At 42.6% G+C, this 26409-nt stretch overlaps 1 protein-coding gene across 1 annotated transcript in view; it reads right to left on the reverse strand.

The window, feature by feature from the left end:
- Positions 1–2133: 2133 nt before the first annotated feature.
- ap2s1 (adaptor related protein complex 2 subunit sigma 1) overlaps positions 2134–26409 on the reverse strand; it is a 38922-nt gene continuing 14646 nt past the window's right edge. The window contains exons 3-5 of the mRNA XM_039768046.1: positions 20766–20879; positions 10203–10262; positions 2134–5734 (exon numbers count right to left, since the gene is read on the reverse strand). Of these exons, the coding sequence (XP_039623980.1) occupies positions 5633–5734; positions 10203–10262; positions 20766–20879 (276 nt within the window). The 3' untranslated portion in view covers positions 2134–5632. The remainder of the gene's footprint in view (positions 5735–10202; positions 10263–20765; positions 20880–26409) is intronic.

Raw genomic sequence — 26409 nt, forward strand, 5'->3', positions numbered from 1 at the left:
CGTGTGTGTGAAAAGCAGAAGCAGGGGTTAATGTAGGGATGTGGGGACGATCACAATGAGGGTGTTTGCAATGAAAGGCGCTATATAAAGGTGCCTGTTACTGGAATGTGGTTATGTTGCCTAAGAAAAGCATTCGCCCCATTGGGAGATTTCTCGTTTTATTCTTACACAACATTGAATTTATTTCGCTGCGTTCGTTTTCCCCTCACACGCCTTCCAGCACCTTCTGAAGAGCAGCATCCCCAAAGCCGGATGCTGGGCCGGCGTGTCTGTGGTAACGTGCAGTGCTGGACATGCCCTTTAGTCTCAGGGCCAATGAGCTCAATCGGGGGTCTCATCGGACCACAAAACCTTCTTCCAGCTGATTTCAGAGTCTCCAGGGCGTTTTCTTCCCTTTGCCACACTCCCATAAAGCTATGACTGGCGAAGCACCCAAGCAACTCAGACAGACTGTAGCTTAGATCTCCTTCAGCGTTCTCAGTGGTCTCCTGGTGGCCTCCCTCACTTGTCTTCATTCATTTTTCTGGATGGCCTGTTCTTGCAGATTTCCAGCTCTGCCATATTTTTCCCATTTTATACTTGGGGGGACTTGAATGTCTCCATCCATTAACCTCAGAGTTCTTGGAGGGTCTCTTGGTGGCTTTGGCTCACTTGTCTCCTTCCATTTTTTATGGATGACCTGCTGTAGCAGATTTCCAGCTCTGCCATATTCTTTCCACTTCTTCATGATGCGCTTAATTGGATCTTCAGAGACTTAAGAGATTTTCTGGTCTCCATCCCCTGACTTGTGCTTTTCATGGAGATGGTCAGTGCTCTTGTGGGGGTCTTTGTGTAGGTCAGCCCACCATACTGACTCACCTCAAGTCAGTCCTTCCACATTTGGACGACACGCAACTGAAACTCCCGACAGGTGGCCTCCATTGAACTAATGATGGGACTTTCTTAAGACAATGGGCCGCACCGCTGATGATTTGGGCGGTTTTCACATTGAAGGGTCTCCATATTTGTTTTGTGTTTTCTATTTATAATCTTTGCAGAAATCCCTTTTCACTTTTGACATTTAAAGTCAGATGTCCCAAAAACGTCCACTTCAATCCACTGGGGTTCAATGTTACATTTAGTAATAAAATGAGAGAACTTCGCGATACTTGTTAAAGGCGCTATATGAGTAAAGCCAACGCCCGGCTCTACCACATGTGGCAGCAGACGAGACCCTCACACGCCCAAAGCTAAGAGGTGAGGTGGGCGATTGATTCCTACGCAGGAATCCACTCCTGAACCCTCAAGGTGGGCCTGCTTTTGTAAGAGGCGCTATATGATAAATCCGCCGACTCCCCATATTTCTTTTCCCGTCTTCTCAAACTGTTTTTCCTGTTAAGGGTCATCCCAGGCTTCCCAGTCCCCAGCTCCAGTTTTTCAATCCCCCCAGCATGTCTTGGGTCTTCTATGGGGTCTCCGTCTAGTGAAATGTGCCCACAGCAGCACCAGCAGATATCCTTATGACATGTCCAAACCCGTTCAACTGGCTCCTCTTGATCCGGAGGGGCAGCGACTTTACTCTCTGAGGGTCTCCTGAATCACCAAAGTTCTCGCCCAGTCATGGACTGTCAGCCCGGCCTCATTTCTGTGCTCACAATCCCACTCTCTTTATCTTTATGGAGATCGACTGGTAAACTGAGAACTTTGTCTTTAGACTTGACTCCAGCTTCAGCACCACGCACTGGCACAGTGCCCACCACTCCAATCTGCTTTTCAATCTCACATTCCCTTCTTCCGTCACAAGACCTCCTCCACTAAGCTCAGGTATCCCCCCCACCCCACCACTCGCCTGGAGAGAGCGATCCCCTCATTTCCAAGAAAGAAGCTCCACCTCAGACTTGGAGGTCCTGATCCTCACCTCATCCCAGCAGCAAATCTCTCGAGTGTGTGCAGTCAGCCGAAAACGACATCATCTGCACAGACCAACAATGAAACTCCCCCTACCTGGACCGCCACCTTGGTAATCCTGCCCACGAGCAGGAGCGGAGTGACCCAAGCATGTCGTTTGTTTCCGCTCCTCTCGTCTCTTAAAATGGCCTCCAAGTCTCTGACGTCAGACAGCTGCTGTAGAAAACGTACAACACAGACGTGAAGGGCTTTGTCACGGACGTTTATTCACTGAGTTCCACATGAGAAGCACCCGCACAGCACACACAGCACACGTGTGGACATTTACTTACACTACAGAGCAGTCCCACCCAACAAATAGGTCCTGTCGCCCCCCGGTGGCTACTGGGAATCATTCCAATGATGTTATGCAGTTAGATTGGATTGATTGGCCAAAGGAATTTAGTTCAGGTTGGCAAAGTGTGGTCTTACAGAAGCTGGGTCCTGGGTTCAAATCCAGCCACCACATCCCAATGACCTTCATGTCAGCTTCTCTGCATGTCGTTATCAGACCCACCTGATCCAACTGAAGGTCACCTGTGAATGAGGGTGTGTGTGTCGGACATCCTGGCCAGGATCAGCCCTCTCCAAACCCACCTAATCTCATTTCAGAAAAAGCATAGAAATGTATCTTCAATTATGAATCTGGTCTGATCTTCATTCAAGTTATAACAACAAACAAACACAATCTGTTTTAACTAACAACGCACATGTTATTGTAATGTTCAGTGCGTGGGACAATTCTGTGAACTCCTATCTAATGGAGCAATCAGTTGGCAAACCTAAAGTCCAACCAATGAAATGACACTGGAGGTGTGGCTTAGAGATATTCTGACCAATAAAATAGAAGACTGAAACATTTGGAGTTTGCTAATGACGAGAAGCATGTCTCACAAAAAGAAAGACAGCAGAAGATCTACGATGGAGGATTGTTGATGTGCACGAAGCTGGTCAGGGCAGTCTTTTCAAAGAGTTTCGATATCTGCCAGTCAGTCCACAGTCAGACAATTTGTATGTAAATGGAGGTCATTTAGCACTGTGGCTACTCTCCCTAAAGGTGGGCACCAGTTAAGATGACTCAAAGGGCACAACATGGACTGTTCATGGAGGTAAAGAAGAACCTAAAACTAAAAGCTGAAGGTTTGAAGGAGGCATCAGAACAGGTGAAGATCTCCATTTATGAGTCTACCACTACATAAAACATTAAACAGACATGGCGTCTAAGGAGGAAGTCACTGCTCTCCAAAAACAACATGCTTGAAGTTTGCCAAATAACATCCTGATACTCCACGATGCCACCAAGTTGCCTGGATATACTTGAGGATGCTGCTGCAGTGTACTGACTACACTTGTGTGCAAATGTTATGTAAATCTGGAGCATTCCACCAGGTGGCAGTGCGAGATATCATGGTGAGTAAACCACGTGCGGTTTCGCAGTGTCGAGAGTTGAGGGAAGATGTTGAAGATAAAAATTTGTTGCAACCACGTAGAAGATGGCATTGCATCATTATGATGGGGAATACGTGATGCTTGCATTTCCTGTACGAGAACTGAATTAAAGAATAGCACCATGAAGACGTTTGCATGTTGCCATTTAAGTTTGATGATTTGCTTCACCTCATCAAACATCGAAGCACACAAATTGATCCTGCTGGAGCTGCGATGCTGCTTGCCATCACACCGCACCACCCAAATTTTTACTGGTACTGCAACCCGCATGTGTCGTGCGTAGAGGACGTGTCAAAGGAGCGCTGAGAGCGTCAAGCATATCCCGGCCCCAAGCTTGTCAAAGAACATTGGTACTCCACAATGACACTGGAATACTGTTTTGTGGACCGATGAAAAAATGGACTGTTGGTGAAGAATATGCGGCGGCACACGTGGTGTAAAAAAGGGCACCGCCCACCGACTTGAAAACATCAACCCCAGTGATGAAGTATGGTTGAAAGAGCAGCACGATTTGGGGCCTGGGCAGCTTGCCACCATCAAGGGGTAAATAAATTCCCAAGTTTATCAAGGTAGCCGACAGGGACAGATGAACCTCGGTAGACGTCGGGTCAAGCAGCAGGCCAATGCCACTTAACTACAGCCCAGAAAATCCACCTTTTGGAGGAGCCCAGTCATTCAACCCAATAGAGATGCCATGCATGGCATGAATGAGCTCAAGAGAGACGTTCACAGCAGCCATCCTAGGAATGTGGCTGAAAGGGGGTCCGAAAGGCCTCCTGCACATTGTGGAGGTCTGATATTCAGCTAGCAGGAGTGCCTGTTAGGAGGAGGGTCGGCCACTTATTCAACCCAAGAGTTCACTTTTTTTTTTTTCTACAGCACGCACGGTGAATGTTTGACGGGTGGGTTTAAAGAAGACATTCGAATTGTGAGCGTTTGTCGGTACTCGTGACTTAGATGAAGATCAGATCACATTTTATGACCACTTAAATGCAGCAAACCGTGTCATTCCTAAGGGTTCACATACTTTTCTTTGCCACTAAACTTAAGAGTTCAAGTCGGGGTTTGTGAGTTGGCTGCTGCTGTTTAGGCCAAACGAACTTGGACTGAATGCCCTCCTCTCATCTGACAAGCTACTTTAACGTGGAAGGAATGTAACGAGTGAAACAACGGGATGGTCACTTCTCACATCGAGATGAAAATGAATGGCAAATCTGACAGGATCACCTCAACCGGGTGTGTGCTGGCATTCAGTACTACAAGCCAGGGGTTCTGCCTCCAGGGTTGTGGCAGGGCTGTCAACCTACGTGGCACCAGTGGGATGCCAACCATTACAACGCATGCAGGAGCGCCCCCAGTAGGCGGTGTCTGTGAATGTGACTGCGCAGAACGGGAGCTGAAATTAGCAAACCAGGCTAGTTAACTCAAGGCACCCAGCAGCTCTGATTTAACAAGCTGGTTGTAGTGGAAACCAACAGCCACAAGGGGGCACCAGGAGCGAGTCTGAGAGCTGCTGCTATAAAATGGAGGCCAGTAAAGAGAACAATGCTGATAAAATTCAAGAGGATTCTGTTATAAAGACCACCATGAAAGTAGAGGGGAAAACATCAGTTAACATTGAAAACCTGAAAATGTAACAAGTGGTGTCACGTCAGCATTCAACATTTAATAACGTTTAATTACCAGCAGCAGTGCTGTGGGGTTTCTAACTGTGGTTGGCAGGACATGACATTTTATGACTGGCCTACGGCTGAGGCTCACTTGGTCCCTTCGGGCGTCTTATTTCAGATATAAGCAAAGTATAAACTAAACACGCCCTGAAAAAAATTAAAAAATTAAAAAACAAAGCAAAGCACTGTTAATTAGTCCGACTTTAATTAGCATGGAGTTAAGAGATTAACCGAGACAAGCAGAGACAGCGAGTCAGGTGGGCTCAATTTTATATATTTTTTTAACTTCTGATCACTTCATTCTCTTATTGCCCAATTCAAATCAGCGAGATGCCACGAAAGCACCCAATCATCGTGGTGCAACTGTGGCAGCCAGACGCCCGCTCTGCAGCATTCCCTGGCTGAAAAGACCAGGCCGATGCAGGGAAAAACACCGGGCTCCATGTTGGAAAAGGGGGCTTGTCTTTACAAATGAGAATGCCAAGTTAAGCTTTTAACTCCATGTGCCTGCCTGCCTGCCTGCTGGAAGGGGGCTGGTTAGTGTCTTCAAGTGGGTGAGAAGCAATGGGGGTCTCAATTCAGGGTTGTTACTCCAAAGACTGCAGCATGAGCAACTGTTTGAGCACCTTCGTCTGGCTCGTCTCGCGGATCTCTCCTGCCAGGAACATCTCGTCCACCACAGTATAGACCTGGAATTAAATGAGAACACGTTACAAATTTAAAGGCAAAGGTTCTCCATTTTGAACAATTTAGATGAGAACGGGCCGTTCAGATCAACAAGGCTCCCCAGTTCTGATCACTTAATTTCTCCAAAAGTCGTCTTTCAAGTCCTACTTGTCTACCACACTGCATTGTCAGTTTTTCAATCCGAGCAAACTTTCGAGCTTTACTGTAGCGAGAAGTTAACCAAAATGACCCCTTTTATTGGCTAACTAGAAAAATAATTCCAATATGCGAGGGCAGCTCAGGCGAGATGTAACACCCTAGTACTGCAGAGCTTTTCTGTGTAAGGGTTTCCATCTGCGTCTGTGTGTTCTTCTTGAAGACTGCTGGCCTGATGTGTGGACTACAAGGTAGAGGAGGTTGTGTTTAAGCTGTGAACTGCACTGGTAGTTCTGGTCTCCATCTTACAAAATGGGGCATAACAGTGCTGGACAAAGTCCAGAGGAGGGCAGCTAGGCTGACTAAAACACTAAGAGGTCTATGGAGAGAATCGACAAGAGTTGAACCTTTCCAGTTTATGCAAATGGAGATTAAGAGGAGATATGATTGAAATGTTTAACGTTACGAAGGCATCGAGTATAATGGATCCCAGCTGTTATTTTAAAATAAATTCCTCATCAAGGATATGGGGACACCGATGGAAACTTATGGATTAATTGAAGACAAAGTGCAAGTTGTTCTTCATACAGGGGATGACAGACACATGGAAAAAGTGAGTGGTAGACATCTGGACCGTGGGGACTTCCAAAACTCAACTTCTTATTCTGGAGAAATTGGATGGATACGATCGGCAAACCTTGTTGAGCTGAATGGTGCGTTTTAATCTTATACGTACAGCACAATGTCACTGTGTATGCGATCATCCAGTTGAGACTTAGTAACCACAAGGGGGCGCCAGAGAGCCCCAGACACAGCAATGCAGTCCACAATAGCAAAGGCAAAGCAAACGTTACCGTCAGTATACAGACAGACGAAACTGAGAAGCTCAGGGTAACAACATGAAGTGCACATGAATAAAAAACTACAATTAAATTAAAAACAGAAGTAAAATTAAAACACAAGCAAGACAAGAAGACATTGTGCAAAGACAAGACTGATGCAATGTATGGTATTATGTAATCTAGATACATAAATATAGTCAATAGTAGTATTTGTCTGCCGTTTAATGTTCGTTTTTGTTAATAATATCTTCATCTTGCATTATTCTTATTGTAACAATGTTGTAGTGGAAATAGAACTAAAATATTAATTTGATTGACTTTTTTTTGTCATCAAAAATTCTGCATGTAAAAACATATTACTACACCACATAATTTTTTTTTTTTTTGTTATATTTTTTATCATCCAGTTGACGCTCGGAACGTTTCTGGTGTGCTCCGTAAAAACAACCGACAGTTTTATCATGAAAAATCCGTAGTCTTATTTGTTTCTCGTTTAATGTTTGTTTTTGTTAAAATCTTGCGGTCTTGTATGTGTGTTATCATCCAGTTCACGCTACAAACGTTTCTGGTGTGCTCCAGAATTATATTTTTCTCAAAACAATTTTCCTCCGGGTATTTCAGCTAGTAACACCTGTACACTCAGTGACCTGCCTCACCCATTGATTCCTCGGCTTTCCAAATAATACAAGGACTTAAAAACTCCAGCCTTGACCTACTTCTCCCTGGACGCCTTTGCTCCACAGTACTGCCAGTCTCTGTCCTGCAAAGACTCTCCCCGATACTCAAAATGGACTCACATGCCAAGTAGAATGAACTTCTCAAGGCCATCTCAACTGCTCCGAGTCTACCGATGATCGAGCTCCTCTTTATAAAGCGTCTTGGATCGACTTAAGGCCATGCCATATTAGGCGGCTTTTCCACATTTTCTCAGTCTCTGCCGTCATTTACATAATCTTAGCAAGTCGAAGGCAGCCAGCAGCGCACTTCGGTGATCTCTGGTCTCAGTCCGGCATAACCAACAACTCACTCCAACTATCAAACTATCCATCCATTATCCAACCCGCTATATCCTAACTACCGAGTCACGTTCATGGAGCCAATCCCAGCCAACACTGGGCGCAAGGCAGGAAACAAACCCCGGGCAGGGCGCCTGCCCACCACAGGGTGCACACACACACACACATACCAAGCACGCACTAGGGACAATTTAGAATCGCCAATGCACCTAACCTGCATGTCTTTGGACTGTGGGAGGAAACCCATGCAGACACGAAGAGAACATGCAAACTCCACGCAGGGAGGACCCGGGAAACGAACCAGGTCTCCTAACTGCGAGACAGAAGCGCTACCCACTGTGCCACTGTGCTGCCCTCACTCCCAACTAGTCTGCGACAAAAACAAACAGGTTGGATTCTGTTTTCTAGTCAAAGGGGAAGCTCTGAATGCATAAGAGCACACAACCAATGAATGTAATGCTGCGATGAGGAATAAGGAACCCGGGCATTTAGGATCTTGCAATCAGAAGAGAAGCTTGCCTGTCTGGTGTCACGTGTTTTACATACCTCGACAAAATGGAAAAAAATGGAGATAAGACTGTAGCTGAACACCCTGAACAGCACCAGGTATGTCAGACAGCAGGTTACCGGCTGCCATAAAGAGGAGCGAGCACAACCGTCAAGAAAAGAGCGACACAGTCACTAAGTTTGACATGCCCAGTGAATCTCAGCCATGTAGACTGAAGTGGTCTGGCGACAAGTCTGACAAAGCCAATGACTAGAAGTCGGATAACAGCACATCTGCTTTAGACTTTCTATCCCCTCTGTTCTCCTCTTGGTCATCTGCAGCCATTGTTAACCCCATCATCTGTCAACCCCATCATCTGTCAGCCGGCTCAGGTCTAATTGGCCTTGGGACTAATGGTTGTACTAGTGCTCAAAAATGACAACCAAATCTGCGTGTGTGTGTGTAAATGCGGACTTTAACTAAAGCTACAGAGGCCTTCAGTTATTTGGATGGTCATCACTGTGACTGGGCGTCATTTGACAGGCAGGCTTTTCCAGGTAAGATTCCCCACAGTTCCAAATGTTTTCCATGTGGAGATAATGGATCTTCCTGTTGGGCCCTGGAGTACCACAGCCTTAGAAATACAGTAAATAGCTTTGCAACTCTTTCCCGACAGATACATTTCAACAACCTTTTTCCTCATTTCTTCTGGAAGTTCCTTTGATTGTCACCTAGTATTCTCCTAGAAACCTTCTGGTGGACCACTTCATCATCCCAGTGACGGTCAGTAGATGGTGAGGTTTAAAATCAACAGGGCTGGCTATGTTAAGTCAGCAGAGTCCAATTATTGACTAACTTTAGTCAGCTGTCTAAGGGGGTAATTACCTTTTCACATAGGAAATACCGATGTTGGATAACTTTATTACTTAAATGTAATTTACAAAGGGTCCCAAGAGTCAGCTTGTGTGTCTAGCTTCCAGTCTGCCAAGGCCCTTCCTCTGACCACCAGCCCGGTCACATTAGACCCAGTCTCTATTCCTCCTGCCGGTGGCGAGTCCACAGAAGGACTGTCCTACACTTTGTTTTTTTGGCTGTGCCCAACCGGTGCCCATGGTCACTTCTCCCAGGCTCACAGATCCAGCCCAACTTAAATCTGTTCACACCTCTCCGTCAGCGTCTTTTGTCCTGTAAATGTGCTGATAAAGACAAGCAGCCTGCTATTCCATCCCCCACTGCGGCAGAATGTGCACAAAGTTCTCCCAGCTCATGCCTTGATTATCAGGAAGTGAAGTGCTGGAGTTTTAGAGTGGAAATAATAGATCGTTATTTGGAACACATGCATTTCAAGTGTGTTCCGTTTCTACAATAATCTGGTGAATCTGCCTTCTTCATATCTCACCGTGACTTGATTTTTTTGTATTCGGTTTTATTGAGTGTTCCTACTCACCCTGAATTAGTATGCACCTTATGGTCCATGATGTCAAAGCCACACTGACAAAAAAATCATTTTTATTCATATTCATTCACATAACATTTTGCGCTTGTAATCAATGACCACGTAACCCCCCCCGATCTTGCCAGTGCCCCCCATTTTAGTGCACAGTGCCATTTCTTTTGTACTCCAGGACATGCAGAGGAAAGAATAGTACAGAGAGGTCAGTTCAGCGCTACAGGCAATCATGAAATTCAAATGTTAACAGATCACACACACGCAAGGACCGTCCTTCCTACATTTACGACGTGTGTACTTGTTGCAATGCGCACACTTCTGTGTGCGAACGCATTTAAGGTGGACCGGATCTACGAGTTTTTTCGTAGGCTCTTGTAATTCTAGTGTTAAGGCTGTTCTGAGAGCAAAAGGTGGTCCTACCCAGTATTAGTAGAGTGTTCAGAAGAGTTTATAAAAACTTACAGCAAATGTGAATAAAACCTTTATGTCTGACGGCAGAACAAGTGAAATAAATGAGGTTAAATGTTTCAGGCAACTCACCTTGTAGAAATTGAAGACCAGATCCAACTCGCAGACATTATGAAAATACTCATTCAGAACCTAAGCAGAAATAATAAATATACGTAAGATCAGTGGTTCCCAAACTCAGGTTTTTGTTCCAACCAGATTCACAATCAGTGATGATAATCAACTAACTAACAACTGATCTCATTTAGTTAGCTGGTATTTTTTACTCTTCTCTTATTCTGCATTCAGAAAAACACAAAAGTACGTTTTTTACATTCATAAGACATTTAGAAATATTTCTATTTTTTTCTAAAGCTATATATGCTGAACTCTCTTTTGTTGTTTTCCTATTATTTTTCCCCTTTTCCTGTGTAGTTTGCTTCCTTCATTTAACCCTAATGGTCACACCAGCATTGCAGACACCCAGGATGATGAAAGCAGCAGTGACTTCAGTGTCAGACCCGCTAATTAGTCAATCATCAATTCAATAACCAGAACACCTGGAAAAGCAGAATTAAAATTAGGTCGAATGACTGTTAATGACTTAAAAAAAATACATATTCCCCATATAACTGCTTATTACATTTTAATAAAAATCTTCCAAACTTAGTTTGTAATTTCTACATTGACTCCAAAACACAGGAACTGGGAAATAACTCACGTAATTAGGATCATTAAAAAACCTGCAGCCACAGTGGGTCCCCAGGAACGAGTCTGGGAACCACTGCAATTAGACAGTTAAAATATATTTTATTTATTAATGAACAACTAGGGTGGCACGGTGGCGCAGTGGGTAGCGCCACTGCCTTGCATTTATTAGTTTGTATGTTCTCCCCGTGTCTGCGTGGGTTTCCTCCCACAGTCCAAAGACATGCAGGTGAGGTGCATTGGTGATCCTAAATTGTCTCTAGTGTGTGCCCTGCGGTAGGCTGGCGCCCTGCCTGGGGTTTGTTTCCTGCCTTGCGCCCTGTGTTGGCTGGGATTGGCTCCAGCAGACCCCCGTGACCCTGTAGTTAGGATATAGTGGGTTGGAAGATGGATGGATGAACAACTAATTTACTATTATTATCCTAAAAAATATTCAATAGACTAGCCAATGTAGCATGCCCAAACCCTTCCTTTATTATATATTGCACCCTTCTACAGTAAATACCATCAGCAGGTACACGACAGATACACCGTTATTTTGATTATTTCTTTTTTAAATAGCTGAAGCACAGGCAGGTTAAGTGATTTTACTCAAAGTCACGCAGCAGGTCACCGACCTGAATTGAACAGGCAGCCTACCAACTGAGTGCCCACCACATCACAATGCCTACGCAACCCTTAAAGGCCCCCATGTTTCTTACAATAATACCCTGTGTATTTTTTACTTTATAAATGATGGCTCATTCAGTAATGCAGGTTTTCGGGGCAGATGAATGTATGCCTTTATTGTAGGGGAGACTTCAGCTTGTCTCCTCGGCTTAGAGGTCACAATGGCATAAACTTTGCCGTGTACAAACAGCATTTTTCATTGTCTTTATGGAGAGCGCACAATGCCACCCTTCTTTGCAAACTCTACCCTTCAGTGAGGGCGAAGACAGCAAGAGCATTAATTTCCAGTAATTTAAATTATTATGTCATGTTGAGAAAATGCACCCCGGCGGTTGTACTGAACTTACTGAAGATGTTAATATGGCCAAAACAGACGTTCTTATGCAACGGAAAGAGCTGTGGGGGGGAGTAACTTAACATCACGTAGTATTTGTATGGAACTGCTAAAGCAAACTTCTAAAAGTGAGTATGGGAAAGTCAACTGGGCAAAGTGGGCCTGAAATTTGCAGGATGTATGCTATTTGCATTCTTAGTTTTTCCTATTCTTTAAGCAAGTATTGCTTTGTTTAATTCAAAGAAAATTACAATACATTATTTCCATGAAGAAACACACACTCGCCAATATTGAAAGAAACTGACCTTCAAAAACACAACCATATAACTAGTTATTCTTTACTATACAATGAAAAAAATCCAGCCAACTTTCACACCTTTGAGGTGAACTAAAGCCTACTAATGTATAGATGAACTAGTTTAAGTGTGAACTTTGAAAACACTAATTGGCACCCAGTCTACAGTTGGATCCAAGGCTGCGTACAAAACAGGTTGTGAATAAACCTTCCGAAATACTTGAATTGATGCAGTCACTGCGGTATTGCTATTTATGAATCTTTTCATAATACACAGCAGGCACACACTTCGATCAAATGGAAAGGTGTGGTATTTACAATGTCCAGCAGGTGGCAGACTTTTTCATGAAGCTCGTTTAATGTTGAAAGTGCCTGCCATCTCTTGCCTTCATGTGACCAGTGCCACCCCAGCTGAACTGGCACCCTAAGCAGAATCTTCTTGGGCCTCCCTTACCCGATTTCCACTGAATTAGTATTTCTTATGAAAACTTATAAAACAATAAATAAACAAACAAAGATGCTCACATCACAAACTTAATGCTAATTTTCAATGTCAAATACAAATGGCCTTTTTTTAAATAGTCAAAACTTGAAAGTGAATGTTCAGGGTTTTCTTCCGTCTCTCTGACGTATATCAGAACAATTTCTAAAGGCAGGGTCATCTATGAGGACATCACGTGACATCTTCTGTGTGACGACAACTAAGCTGCTTAAACGTTCTTGTGCCAAGGATGACCTCAAGTGTGTCACGATGAGATGAAATTTTGAGAAACTGGTAACTGGGAGGGTTGCAGCAACCCGGAGTGCAACCCATAGATTTGGATTTCAAAAGTATTTAATGGCAATGTTATACTGCAATGGAATAAAAATAAGCAATGTGAAGATTTTAATATTCATTCTTTAATCAATATATAAAACAAGAACTTGGGCTGCAAAATAGAAGGCAAAATGGGAACTGTGAGAACAAACACTGATTAACCTGCCAGAAGTAAGGGCACCTGAGCAATTTGAAAACCTGCGACTTTTGACTTTATTTAAAGAGTCTCCTTAAACTTTTAAACTCTGGACTCTTTAATGCCACGTTAAACACACTCTGTGTATATTTCTAATGACTACAATAGATTGATTTTAAATTCTGTATCTTTACTCACTTGAACTTTGTATCTTTTAGAATCCTAAACAGATTTTTAATGTATTAGACCCGAGACAATTAGGGTCCAAATGGACAAAACAGCCCAAGAAAGGTAAACACTGATTGATTATACTTTGAATTGTTCTTAATTTGACGTGAAGTTAGGCCTGTGATGCATGTTGGCCAGGACACGAAGGCAGGCACAGCACAGTAGGAAAGAGAAATACAAGGAGAGCCAAGATGGTGAAGGGCCCAAAGAAATTTGACAAGGACATCGGTGGTCCGAACTATAATCTGAAGCAGCTCTGCACCCACACTTTAAAAGACTCCTATTCCATCAACTTTATTTTCTGCAGAAGTATTTTTTAATATGACTCCTTATTAAATATATTTCTTAATCTTTAAAGTTTCTTTTCAAATACATTTCCTACTTTTGCTACCATTGATTTTAAGTAAGTAAGAAGTCAGTTTCTTTATTGTAGAATTCAATATGAAGTCAGTATGCGTACACATAACAAAATTTTTTCTTGGTAGGACTCGGCTACAAGGCAGAATACTTAAAATACATAATATCAAATTATATATAAGGATAGTGTATTATCTGTATGTATTGGTGTTCGCGCCGTCAATACCCCGTATGTAGGGTGTTCGTGTCGTCAATACCCCGTATGTAGGGTGTTCGTCGTCGTCAATACCCCGTATGTAGGGTGCTACCCGTATGTAGGGTGCGCGCCAATACCCCGTATGTAGGGTGTTCGCTCTGTCAATACCCGTATGTAGGGTGTTAGGTATTATGCGTATGAAGGGTGCTCAGCGTCGTCAATACCCCGTGTATGTATTTGGTGCTCGTGTCGTCAATACCCCGTGTATGTAGGGTGTTCGCGTCGTCAATACCCTGTGTATGTATTGGTGCTCGTGTCGTCAATACCCCGTATGTAGGGTGCTCGCGTCGTCAATACCCCGTATGTAGGGTGTTCGCGTCGTCAATACCCCGTATGTATTGGTGCTCGCGTCAATACAAGTTAGAACCATGCAATGGGACTCTGCCGCTGTAGTTAGAACACAATGTGGCAAACGCGGACGCAGTATTGCATGATTGGCTAAGAATGTTCGAATGCTTCAGTGACGCCGCTGGACGGCCGAGTATAGTAAGTTGGTGTTGGTTCGAACAGATAACAGTAAGTTCGGTTGGTTTTTGGAACGTTGGTTTGGTGGAGTGTACTTTCCAGGACTTACCCAGAGGGGACTGGGTGGTCTCTTGGTCTTGAATCCCTACAGATTTTATTTTTTTTCTCCAGCCTCGAGTTTATTTTTTTTGTTTTTTCTGTCCACCCTGGCCATCGGACCTTACTTATTGTATGTTAATTAATGTTGACTTATTTTTATTTTTTATTGTGTCTTTTATTTTTCTGTTCTTCATTTTGTAAAGCACTTTGAGCTACATTTTTTGTATGAAAATGTGCTATATAAATAAATGTTGATTGATTGATTGTTAACATCGTCGACTGACTTAAACCCTTCGACAGCTCCAGAACCGTAAGTAATTTAGAACGTATCGCCATTTGCTTGGTACGTCGAAATCTATCTTTGGGCAGATCGGTTTTGGCATCCGTCCTTCTGACATCTATTGGCAAACTGAGTAATGACGGCTGGGTATTAACAATGGCCATTGTTTAAATTTTAGCCAATCTCAGATCTAAAATGACCACGCCAACAAAATTATTACTCCGACTCTGATTAGAGTCGTAAAATACGGTTTGTTTTGAAAATGTGTTTGCCAGAAAAAAATCAAATGAGGTGTGCCGAAGAGCTGAGTTCACGTCTCGCAGCCCCGTTTAAACAGGAAGCTCATCATTACATTGGCCGATAAGGTCTATTTTAGGCACAAATAAGTGCCATGATAACAAAATCATTTCAAGGACTTAAAAAAACAAATCATTCTTTGCAGAGAAAGTGTGGATTTCACAAACGTAGAATTTGTAGCTCGATTCGATCAGGCTTCCAGTCGGTAGTAAATAATAAAATAAACATAACAAGTATAAAGGACAGAAGCAATAAAGCATCATCAAGTCCAGACTTTTCCTGAGGTAGTACGCCTGCAGACACCAGTGATCAGTGTGTGGGTCTGCATGGGATGATTACGAGTGAAAGTGCATGTGCATATCTACAGGGGGCAGGTTAGGGGTACATGTAGATGTAGATGTATGTGTGTGTATCAGCAGGGGCAGATGGACTTCACAGCTCTGGGGGAAAAAGCCGTCTTTCAGTCTGCTGGTGCGTGTTTTTATGTATCTGTACCGCTTTCCCGAAGGCAGTGGTACAAACATTCCCAGGATGGGTGAGATCCACAGCTATACATTTGACCCTCTTCTGCACCCTTCCAGCATATACATAGTCCAGGTCTAGGAGAGGACTTCCTATGATCCCCTGTACTGTTCTCACCACTCGTGCCAAGTCCTTCCTGTCCTGTGCCATACCACACTGTCATACTGTGGCAGAAAATGCTTTCTATAGCGGATCTGTAGAAATTTGTGAGCAGCCGAGGAGAAGAATCCAGCATGTCTCATCTTCCTGAGGAAGAAGAGTCTTTATTGGGCCTTCTTTACCAGGTGAGATGTGTTCAAAGACCAGGTCAGATCCGATGTAATGTGGATACCCAAGAACTTGATACTGCCCACACACATTACAGCCTCCTCATCTATGAATATAGGAGCATGTTCTGTTCTTCTGGACCTCCTATAGTCCACAATGTCCTCTTTGGTCTTGCTGCTGTTCAAGATGAGGTTGTTGGCTGAGCACCATAGTGCTAGGTGTTGTATCTCCTCTCTGTAGTGAGTCTCATCATTGTCTGATAGGAGACCCACCACGGTCGTATCATCCACAAACTTCACAACCATATTTGTGGCATAGATGGCAGAGCGATCGTGCGTAAACAACGTGAAGAATTCTGGGCTGAGCACACAACCCTGTGGCGTGCCTGTGTTCAGAACCAGTGTGGCTGATGTACGAACTCCAGTTCTAACTACCTGAGGCCTGTTGGTGAGAAAGTCCCTGATCCAGAGACACAACGATGTGGACAGACCCACATTATGAAGCTTTCGTACCAGCTTGTCTGGGATTTTATTGTGTTTTATTAATATTGCCTTATAATAATATTCATTTTATACTGTTTGTGTATTGTTAAGAGCACCTGGTGTGGGCGATTGCCATATTCCCACAAGAGGTAGCAGCTGAGGAAAACACATCTTCAGTAAAAAGCAGCGAGTGAGCGGGCACCTGATCTGGTGATTGGCACAGGTGTATCTCAGGTCTGAAAGCAACCACTTGGTCTGCTTGTGCACAGCTAATAAGTCTCTGCTTGAGGCAGATGTCCACATACAGGTAAGAATGTACGCATGGGGTGCTATAAAGCCGATATGTAACGCTCATATAAATAATAGAGCTAACAGTAACTGAGTGTAGGTGATCCAAAATAATGAACCCAGGAATCTCTACAATATATTCAAGGTTAACAGCGGAGGAAAACACATTTTCCAATAGCAGCAGCACAGAGAGCAGGCACCAGCTTTAGTGATTGGCACAGGGGTAGCTTAACCATTTGGTCTGCTTATTGTAAGCTAGCAATTCTCTTTGCTAAAAGAAGCTGTCCATGTGCAGATAAAACTGTACACGTGAGGCAGTATAAAGCAGCAATACGAAGGCAAAAATTCCACAATAATCAAGTCAAGTCAAGTTGGGGAGCATGCACTGGTACACTGCGTGGCCGTACCCACTACACGACGAAACAACTCAGGATGCTGGTTTGCAACCCGCCCAGGCAGACATGCGGTCCAGCCCCACTCTCCAGAAATGACCCTCTATCTGCCGCAGCCTGGTGTTACGTGGGCGAACCCTTGGCCTGGTCCAGCCACTTGGGTCCCCAACAATGAGGATCTTATGAGCTGGATCACCTCAGGGAAATGCACCACATGGCCATAGTGCCGTAACTGACGCTCCTTCACAGTGCAGGTCATGTGCCTCATTCGGGACTCCATGAGCAACACAAAATCAAACCAGAGGTACTCAAGGATTCTCCAAACAGACACAGTACCAAAGGAGTCCAGTCTTCGTCTCAGGTCACTGGATAGCGTCCATGTCTCACAACCATATAGCAAGACAGGAAGCACCAGGCCTCTAAAGAATGGGACCTTCGTCCTTTTGCAGAGATATCGGGGGCGGCCACACACCCCTTTCCAGGGACCTAATGACCCCCCCATGCTCTCTCAATCCGTCTAATGACTTCATAGGAAGAGTCACCAGAGACATGAATGTCACTGCCGAGGTAAGTAAACCTCTCGACGAGGTCGACACTCTCTCCGCAAACAGACACACAGCTGATGGCCGTGCCCAAGAGGTCATTAAAGGCCTCAATAATACACAAACTAGTCGATTTGTTGCCTTTGGCACATTGACTGCCACATAATTTATTACCAAGACGGAGCAGTAGAAGCCTATGTATTTATTATAAATAACAAACTCAATCAAAATGTAAAGAAATGTATTAGAAAGCAATGATTTTTATTATGAAACGGTGTCAAAATGTATAGAAACAGTAAATGACTTTATTTTCACCAGAGACATGACTAAAAGTCTTCACCTGAAGGACGGCACCACGCAGAGTGCAGGCTTCAAAGCACACGTGCCATAAATATAATGTATTTCTTTATGGCGTCCACGCTCAGCGCACACAACACACTTGGTAGCTGCTGCTGACCGTTTTCGCTCAGTGGGTGGCAGAATGTCCATGTAGTGCTGTACTGACAGTCATAAAAAGTCGCACACCTTCTGATGAACAAATGACTTTGGTGCAGCGAACCGCCTCAGTGCCAGAGCCTACAGGTTCCACATCATCCAATTGATTGTCACAGTCTCGATCACTGCCATTACATCAAAATATTCATCTTGCAAAAAAATGTAGTTGTTTTAAAGCATCAGCTTTTTTGCTAGGAGAAAACTTGGGTCTGTCGATTTACAGAACTCTTTTCTGCAAGCAGTTGCCAAAAAAAAAATTCTATGGCAATTCATTAGATGGCAGCACTATAGTAGGTAACAGTAGCAACGCTCACCAGCAAGCTGGCTGTGTCTACAATGGCTATAAAACAGAGATAAAGCTTCTCTTGTATGTTGCATTTTGACAGACTCAATAATATGCAACTTGTACCTTGCATTTAAAGTGTTAAAAATGAAAGCCTAATTACTAATGTAATAATAATAATAATGGTTCAGGGTACCAATGTACTGTTATTCTCTCTTACGTGATATAGACAATAAAATCACTTGAGACATGCGATACAACAACAAAATGTCGTTGACCTGACTGAAGTGTTTAAAATGATGAAGGGAATTAGTCCAGTGGATCGAGATGATGAAAATGAGTTCATCAAGAACATGGGGACACAGTTGGAAACTTGTGAAGGGTGAATTTCACACAAACAATAAGATGTTTTACTTTGCACAAAGAACGACAGACACTTAGTAGAGTGGTAGACAGGACGACTTTAGGGACTTTCAAAACTCGACTTGATGTTTTTTTAGGAAGAATTAAGTGGAAAGGACTGGCGAGCTTTGTTGGGCTAAATGGCCTACTCTTGTCTAGAGTGTTCTAATGTTCTAAAAAAAAAAAAGAAATTTTAATACTACTACTACCACTAATAATAATAAAGATAACTATGGGGCTCTGCCCCCTGCTCGCTTCGCTCGCCAACTGATTAAGTCAGTTTTTGTGTTGCAATTACTTAGTATGTTTTCCTTTCATTTTCACTTAATCTGGCACTTAAGTCTTCAATCTGCCACAAGAATGATTTAAGAGAGAAAGTGACAATGAAGGGGGTGTGGAAAAGAACGGTGCCCATACGCATGTGCTGCACGGCCACCCTGCTGCCGAGAGTTGATTCTACAATAAAATAAAATAAAAATAAAAAGAGGAATAAAAATTGGCGCCCCAAAAGCGGAGAGTAGATGTCACGTAGTATATGTGTACTAAATTTCAGGTCATAAGGTGATTTGAAATCCTGGACAGACAAACGAACAGCCATGGATGTGTATAAGAAGATATAAAATCCAATTTGTCTGTCTGTGTCTGCTTTTCACAAGAGGACTACTTAACAGATTTAGATCATTTTTTTTTTTCTAGAATTTGATTTTGCGACTTCACTCATTTCGCTATGTGTCATAGTTCGCTTGCAGTACAGATTTATTTGCACAAATCCGAGAAACACGCAGCGGCCCGAGGGTGTGGGCTCTCCTCACTCACTCACCAGCTTCGGGGCATGTTACGTAACTCCGCTTAGCTAGAGATCGAGAGAACTATTGAATTGAACTTTGTTTTGAGATTTCAAATAAAGTGTTACTTAGGTCTTGATGAGTCAGAGTCCGGATATTCTATTAAGTGTATGCCACATTGAAAAGATAAGATTGCTATTCAGATTGTGGATCATGATATGATTTTTTGGAAAAATCGCCCACCCATAATTTGACTAATCAAGTTTTCAAATTTATGTAGGAGTAGCGACTGGAAGCCCGATCGAATCGGGCTACAAATTCTACGTTTGTGAAATCCATACTTTCTCTGTAAAGAATTATTTTTTTTTTTTTTTTTTTAAGTCCTTGAAATGATTTTGTTATCATGGCACCGATTTGTGCTTAAAATAGACCTTATCAGATGATGTAATGATGAGCTTCCTGTTTAAACGGGGCTGCGAAACATGAACTCAGCTCTTCGGCACACCTCATTTGATTTTTTCTGGCAAACAAATTTTCAAAACAAACCGTATTTTACGACTCTAATCAGAGTCAGAGTAATAATTTTGTTGGCGTGGTCATTTTAGATCTGAGATTGGCTAAAATTTAAACAATGACCGTTGTTAATACCCAGCCGTCATTACTCAGTTTGCCAATAGATGTCAGAAGGACGGATGCCAAAACCGATCTGCCCAAAGATAGATTTCGACGTACCAAGCAAATGGCAATACGTTCCAAATTACTTACGGTTTCGGAGCTGTCGAAGGGTTTAAGTCAGTCGACGATGTTAGTCCTGGAAAGTACGCCCCACCAAACCAACGTTCCAAAAACCAACCGAACTTACTGTTATCTGCTCAAACCAACACCGACTTACTATACTCAGCCGTCCAGCGGCATCACTGAAGTATTCGAACATTCTTAGCCAATCATGCAATACCGTGTCCACGTTTGCCACGTTATGTTCCAACTACAGAGGCAGAGTCCCATTGCATGGTTCTAACTTGTATTGAGTCGAGGTATTGACGTGAACACCATACATATGGACAGTATGAAATTATATATAAGGATTCATTAACCCTTTGGCGATGTTGGGAGACCCCTGACCAAGAAGATAGAACCAGGTGATGAAGTAAATGTCCTAACAATTTTTTTTGTTTTTAATCAACTGAATTAAATTCCAGCATACTGTATTTAACCAACAAAACTCAAGTGAGTAAATCTCGAAAATGTATACCTTACCTCCACAAAATTATGAATGGCTTCCAGATAAGCTAGATTGTTGTCTGTCACATCAACACAGATGCAGAAGTAAAGACCAGCATAACGACGATAAATGATCTTGAAATTCCTGAACTGTCAGAGAAACAAATTAAAAGAAGGTCATTTAAAACATTCAATATCTTTGAAATCAATATTTTTTTCCCCATCAACTCAGATCAAAAGTAAGTGAAGTCAAATAGCTTAACGTGTAAACAAATTTATTCTGCTGCGGTCATCACTCAAATAATAGGCCTGAAGTGGTAAAGAACAATATGGTGTTACACACATGTGCATGGGAGGCAGCTAAAGGGCCCGGACATGTGGTGGAGAACACCAACTCTTTATCTCACTTCTCTGAAGACCAGTTACGGGAAATTCCGCCTGGCACTGATAACGTCACTTCCGATGACATCACGTCCGGTTCCGGGCCCATTGATGACGTCATTTACTCTGCTGGCCTTTAAAGCCACCATTTTGTTGCTATCAAGTCAGTTCTGTTTTGGACTCCGACTCTGTACACATCAGTACAATTATTATTCCTATTTTGCCGCCAGGAAATAATAAATGGGTGGCTGCCCCAAACCTTTTTGAGGCTTTTTGTTGATTTTTGTGACTATTGTGAGGAACATGCAGGGCTTTCATTATCATTACCTTTCAACAAAAGTTGAAGCAGCAAATATTTAACCTGTATATGTTTTATAAATAAATCCATCTTACCTTCATTGGGCCCATCTGAAAAAAGGGGCATTCCTCTTAAATCTAATCAGTCCAACTACAGGAATATCTGCAATTAGCTGTGTCACTAGTGAAGTGGCCCCCAACACAATGAATCTCGCACCAAAAAATACTAAAACCCAACCAAAAGAACTTCAAGTGCTCTGGAAAAAAGTTATTGAAGTAAAAGTTCAACCAAAAAATGATGATTTATTTTTCTTATCAGTTACTTACACTATGTTGTGTAGTGATGACTGAGAAAAGTTTTTAATTTTGTGTTTTCATTGAGAATGGTTACCACAAAGATTATGATACAATGGACTTCAATGGAGGCCAGCAGGAGGCCAATACTGAACATCAGCAAACAAAATGAAAACATCCATGGAAAAAAAAAAATCTCAATGTACTCTTCAATTGTCAGTTAATCCGGATTTTGGTGCAGAACATCCAAACTGTAGGTTTCTGGAAAATCAGAGATGTGCACAAACATGAAGTGTGATGAAATGGGATTGAGCTTTTGATTTGATGATCCCCCTTTTGTGCTCTACTCCTTCTTCACATTTGTGCTATCACACAATTCACTTTAAAGACACTGAGAGTTTTAAAATGCAACTGAACTGAAAAAACAGACTAATGAGAAGGCAGAACTTTCAGAATTTTATTTGAAAAGTAGAAAAAAAAAAACAGAATAAAACAGTTGTCATACTCATGGGCATGGCAGGCAGCTAAAAGGCTCAAGAGATGGTAATTCCTAGCCAAACCAGGGGACAGCAGTGTGCACTAATCCTGGTTCTTTTCCACTGATAGGCCGATCACTGGAAATTCCGCTAGGTCCTGATGACGCCATTTCCAGTTCCAGTCCCAAGACATCACTTCCAGGTCTGGCCCCCCGAGGACGTCACTTCCGGTTCCTGTCTGTTGATATCATTTCCCCATTTCCCTCTATATAACCACAATGTTTGCCTGTTTACTTTGTTCTTGTTCTACACTGAAACCTGTAACACTGAACCACAACCTTCGTTATTTTGGCAGCCAAATTCAAGTATACAGGCAGCTGCCCCCAAACCTAATTTCTGTGTGGTGTGGAATCTACTACAGTGGCGTAGTCAGCAGGATGAACGACACCAGGAAGAATCAGACAGGAACTAGAAGTGATATGGCTGTACCTGGAAGTGACATCCCCGGGGCCAGAACAAGAAGTGGCGTCATCGGGCCTAAGCGGAATTTCCCGTGATTGGTCTGTCAATAGAAAAGAACAAGGATTAATGCACTCTGCCGTCCGCTGGTTTGACAACGAATTACCGTCTTTTGAGCCTTTTATAGCTGCCTCCCATGCACACGTGTGTGACACAGTGCAGAAACAAAACAAATGTTTCTTACTGACTGTAAAGCTGATAAACTTTTCTAACAGCACTTTGACATTCCACATGTCTGAAATCTGCAATTAAAGATGTGGAGCCAATGGATGAATATTGACTGTGGTGCGAGGAGCCTTTCATTTTGACTCCCATACCTCATTTCTTTCAGCATTTCATCAAATAAAATGGCTCATGAGGACCTTTAACTTGTCACTGCAGATTTACAGAGTTTCAGTCACAGCTGTTAATACTGCTAAGCACATCTGATGCCTTCCAATAAAAAGCCATGACAGAAGAGCCGAAATGTCAAGATACCTAAACAGGTTTTCAAATGACTTTGAGTTTGCAAATGCTGTCCACACAGAAAGAAAGAAAACTGTACCTTGTGCATAAAGTGGAATTATTTGTTAATTGTTTTTAACAGAAAGTGCAAAGAGTCCTTTGATTTACTTTTTACCTTTCCATTTTTTCTTTTGCGTACTTCCAAAGAGCACATGACTTATGTATCTGAAGAGGTGTGTTCTCATTTTCAATGCACTTTTTTTTAATTTAGTTGACAATTTTGCACAAATTTCATGTTATGTTCCAAGCTGTTTAAAGGCATATGTATGTAAACTTGTGACCCACTGGAATTGTGACAGAGTCGTGTAACAGCCATTTTCCTAATTCTATAAGATTCATGAATATTTTACTAGATGACAATGCATAATCTAGGGGAGGTTCCCAAAACCCCCATAAACTGAGTGACATTGGTATATCCTATTTCTATCTGCTTTTACTAAACACAATTCTTCAGTTAGTGACCAGCCTTGCCATGTGTAAGGCATATGGTTTTAAACAGTGCCTGGGCACATGCTTATGTGCCAACGGGCCTTTTGAGTGTGTGAAGTAACTCGTAAAACAGCACTTATTTAAGTGTTGAGCCGTACATTTAAAGCGTACAGAAGAAGAAATTAGGAATCTTTAAGTATAGAAGAAGAAGTACAGAAATAGCTAAAGTTTCTCAAGAAAAGCCAAGTATAGAGAAGATATATTTTTCCTTTTTTTTGCCTTTTATTCTACGTGTGTAACTATTTTTTCTTTTATTCTTGTGTGGATTATTTGCTTTTAACTTTCCACTAAATACTTTTAAAACTAACTTTTGGACACAGAGATTTCTTTCGGCACGCGTTTTACCCGTGCTTGATCTTGCCTTACACTTTGGCGGCTACAAGTCAATAAAAACTGAAATAATCTGTCTGTGAACATTGTTGGAAAAAAATTACTTTTGCCCTGCACAAAGCAGATGTCTTAAAAATATGCCAAATTTATACTTTGTTACCATTAAATCTGTGAAAGGTTAGAAAGTGAATTTTAAAGAATTCACCCTAAATGTATGGAAACTTCTGATTTCAATTGCACGTTATGTCGATTTCAAAGGGCAATCTCATCATACTACCAGGTTTAAAAAAAGCAGTTGGTATTTCACATCCATCCTACTTTCTCAGAAATCTCAGATCTCGTCTCTAAGTCTAAGCCACCCACCTGCCAACTGGACCCCCTCCCTACAGTTCTGGTCAAAGCCTGCCTCCCCTCTCTGGTCCCCCTTATCTCTGCTATAATCCACTCTTCTCTCACTACTGGTTCTGTTCCTTCATCTTTTAAAACTGTTGCAATAACCCCAATACTGAAAAAACCTGGTGCCGATCCGACTAATTTCAGTCATTTTCATCCTATTTCTAATCTACCCTTCATTTCCAAAATTCTTGGAAAAATAGTGGCTATTCAACTTCACTCTCATTTATCTCAAAATAATCTGTATGAACAGTTCCAGTCTGGTTTTCCCCCTCTCCATAGTACAGAAACGGCACTTATCAAAATCACTAACGACCTCCTTATGGCAGCTGATTCTGGTTTAATTCCTATTCTCACCCTTCTTGATCCGAGTGCGGCCTTTGACACTATTTGTCACACGACTCTCCCTAATATATTATCTTTGATTGGCGTTACCCACACTCCACTAGATTGGTTCAGATCCTACCTCTCAGGCCGCACTCAGTTTGTTCAGCTTAAATCTTTCACATCCCAACGCACCGCTGTTACTTCAGGTGGGCTCTGTCCTGGGGCCCCTCCATTTCATTATTTACCTCCTTCCCCTTGGCAACATCTTTCGTAAATATAACATTAGCTTCCACTGTTAAGCTGATGACACCCAGCTCTCTCTCACCAGCAAACCTACGCTTTCCTTTCCACCCTCCTCGCTTATTGATTGCATAGCAAAAATCAAATCCTGGTTTTCTTCACATTTTCTTAAATTAAATAACAAGTGACAAAACTGAGGTTCTCCTCATTGGTACAAAACCAACATTATCCAAAACTGACCATTTTTTATTTGTTACTGATAATTCCCCGGTCTCCCCTTCCCCACAGGTTAAGAGTCTGGGTGTCATCCTCGACAGTATTTTATCTTTTCAGTCCCACGTCAATAACATCTCGCGGACTTCATATTTCCACTTGCGTAACTTTAATCGTATTCGCCCTTCCTCACTCCCCACACCACTGCTATCCTTGTTCATAGCCTTCTCTCTTCTCGTCACGATTATTGCAATTCCCTTTTCTTTGGTCTTTCTCACAAATCTCTTTATAAGCTTCATGTGATCCAGAATTCAGCTGCCCACCCTCATCATTACTAGAACCCCCTCTACTCACCATATCACTCTCGTCTTGCAGCAGTTTCACTGGCTTCCAGTTAAGTTCCACATTCAATTCAAAATTCTTCTGTTAACTTTTAAGGCTCTCCACAACCTCGCCCCTCCATATCTGTCTGATCTCCTCCATGTTGCTATTCCCTCCCGCACCCTTAGATCCTCTTCATCCATCCATTTGACCGTCCCCTCCGTCCATCTTACCACCATGGCATTCAGTTGCTCTGCTCCCCAGCTCTGGAACTCATTACCATCCGAGTTTAGAAATATTGAATCATTCTGACTTTTCAAATCTAAACTTAAGACTCATCTGTTCAAGACTGCTTTAATCTCTGACTACAATTGCTCTGTCTGATTTTAAATTTTGTATTTTACTTTTGTTTATAATGATCTATTGTTCGGTGTCCTTGAGTGTTTAGAAAGGCGCCTACAAATAAGTAAAATGTATTATTGCTAAACCCGATTTGAGGGTTTCTTGCATACATGGGACCCAATGGGCAGGTCTGGGTGTACTGTCTGCTGATGGTTAGGTTAGGATCACGTGCTGATAAGACCGCATTACTGCACCCACCACATGACAAACCAACTCAGGATCCAGATTAGGACCTGAGTGCAGCCATGCAACAGGTGACACCTCAGCACCACACTAGCTCAGATGGAATGGAACCAGTGTCGGGTTTTTTATGGTGGCTGGAGTCCTGCCACCAACTCCCAGGCGTTTCCCTGCAGGTTGGAGGACCTACTTGCAGATTAACGTCATACCCAGGACAGAGCAATTGCACGTTAAGGGCCTTGCTCAAGGACACAACGAAGTAGAGTCACTTTTGGCATTTACGGGATTCGAACCGGCAACCGTCCAATTGCCAG

This window comes from Polypterus senegalus, chromosome 11 (genome assembly GCF_016835505.1).
Source record: "Polypterus senegalus isolate Bchr_013 chromosome 11, ASM1683550v1, whole genome shotgun sequence".
Taxonomy (NCBI): domain Eukaryota; kingdom Metazoa; phylum Chordata; class Cladistia; order Polypteriformes; family Polypteridae; genus Polypterus; species Polypterus senegalus.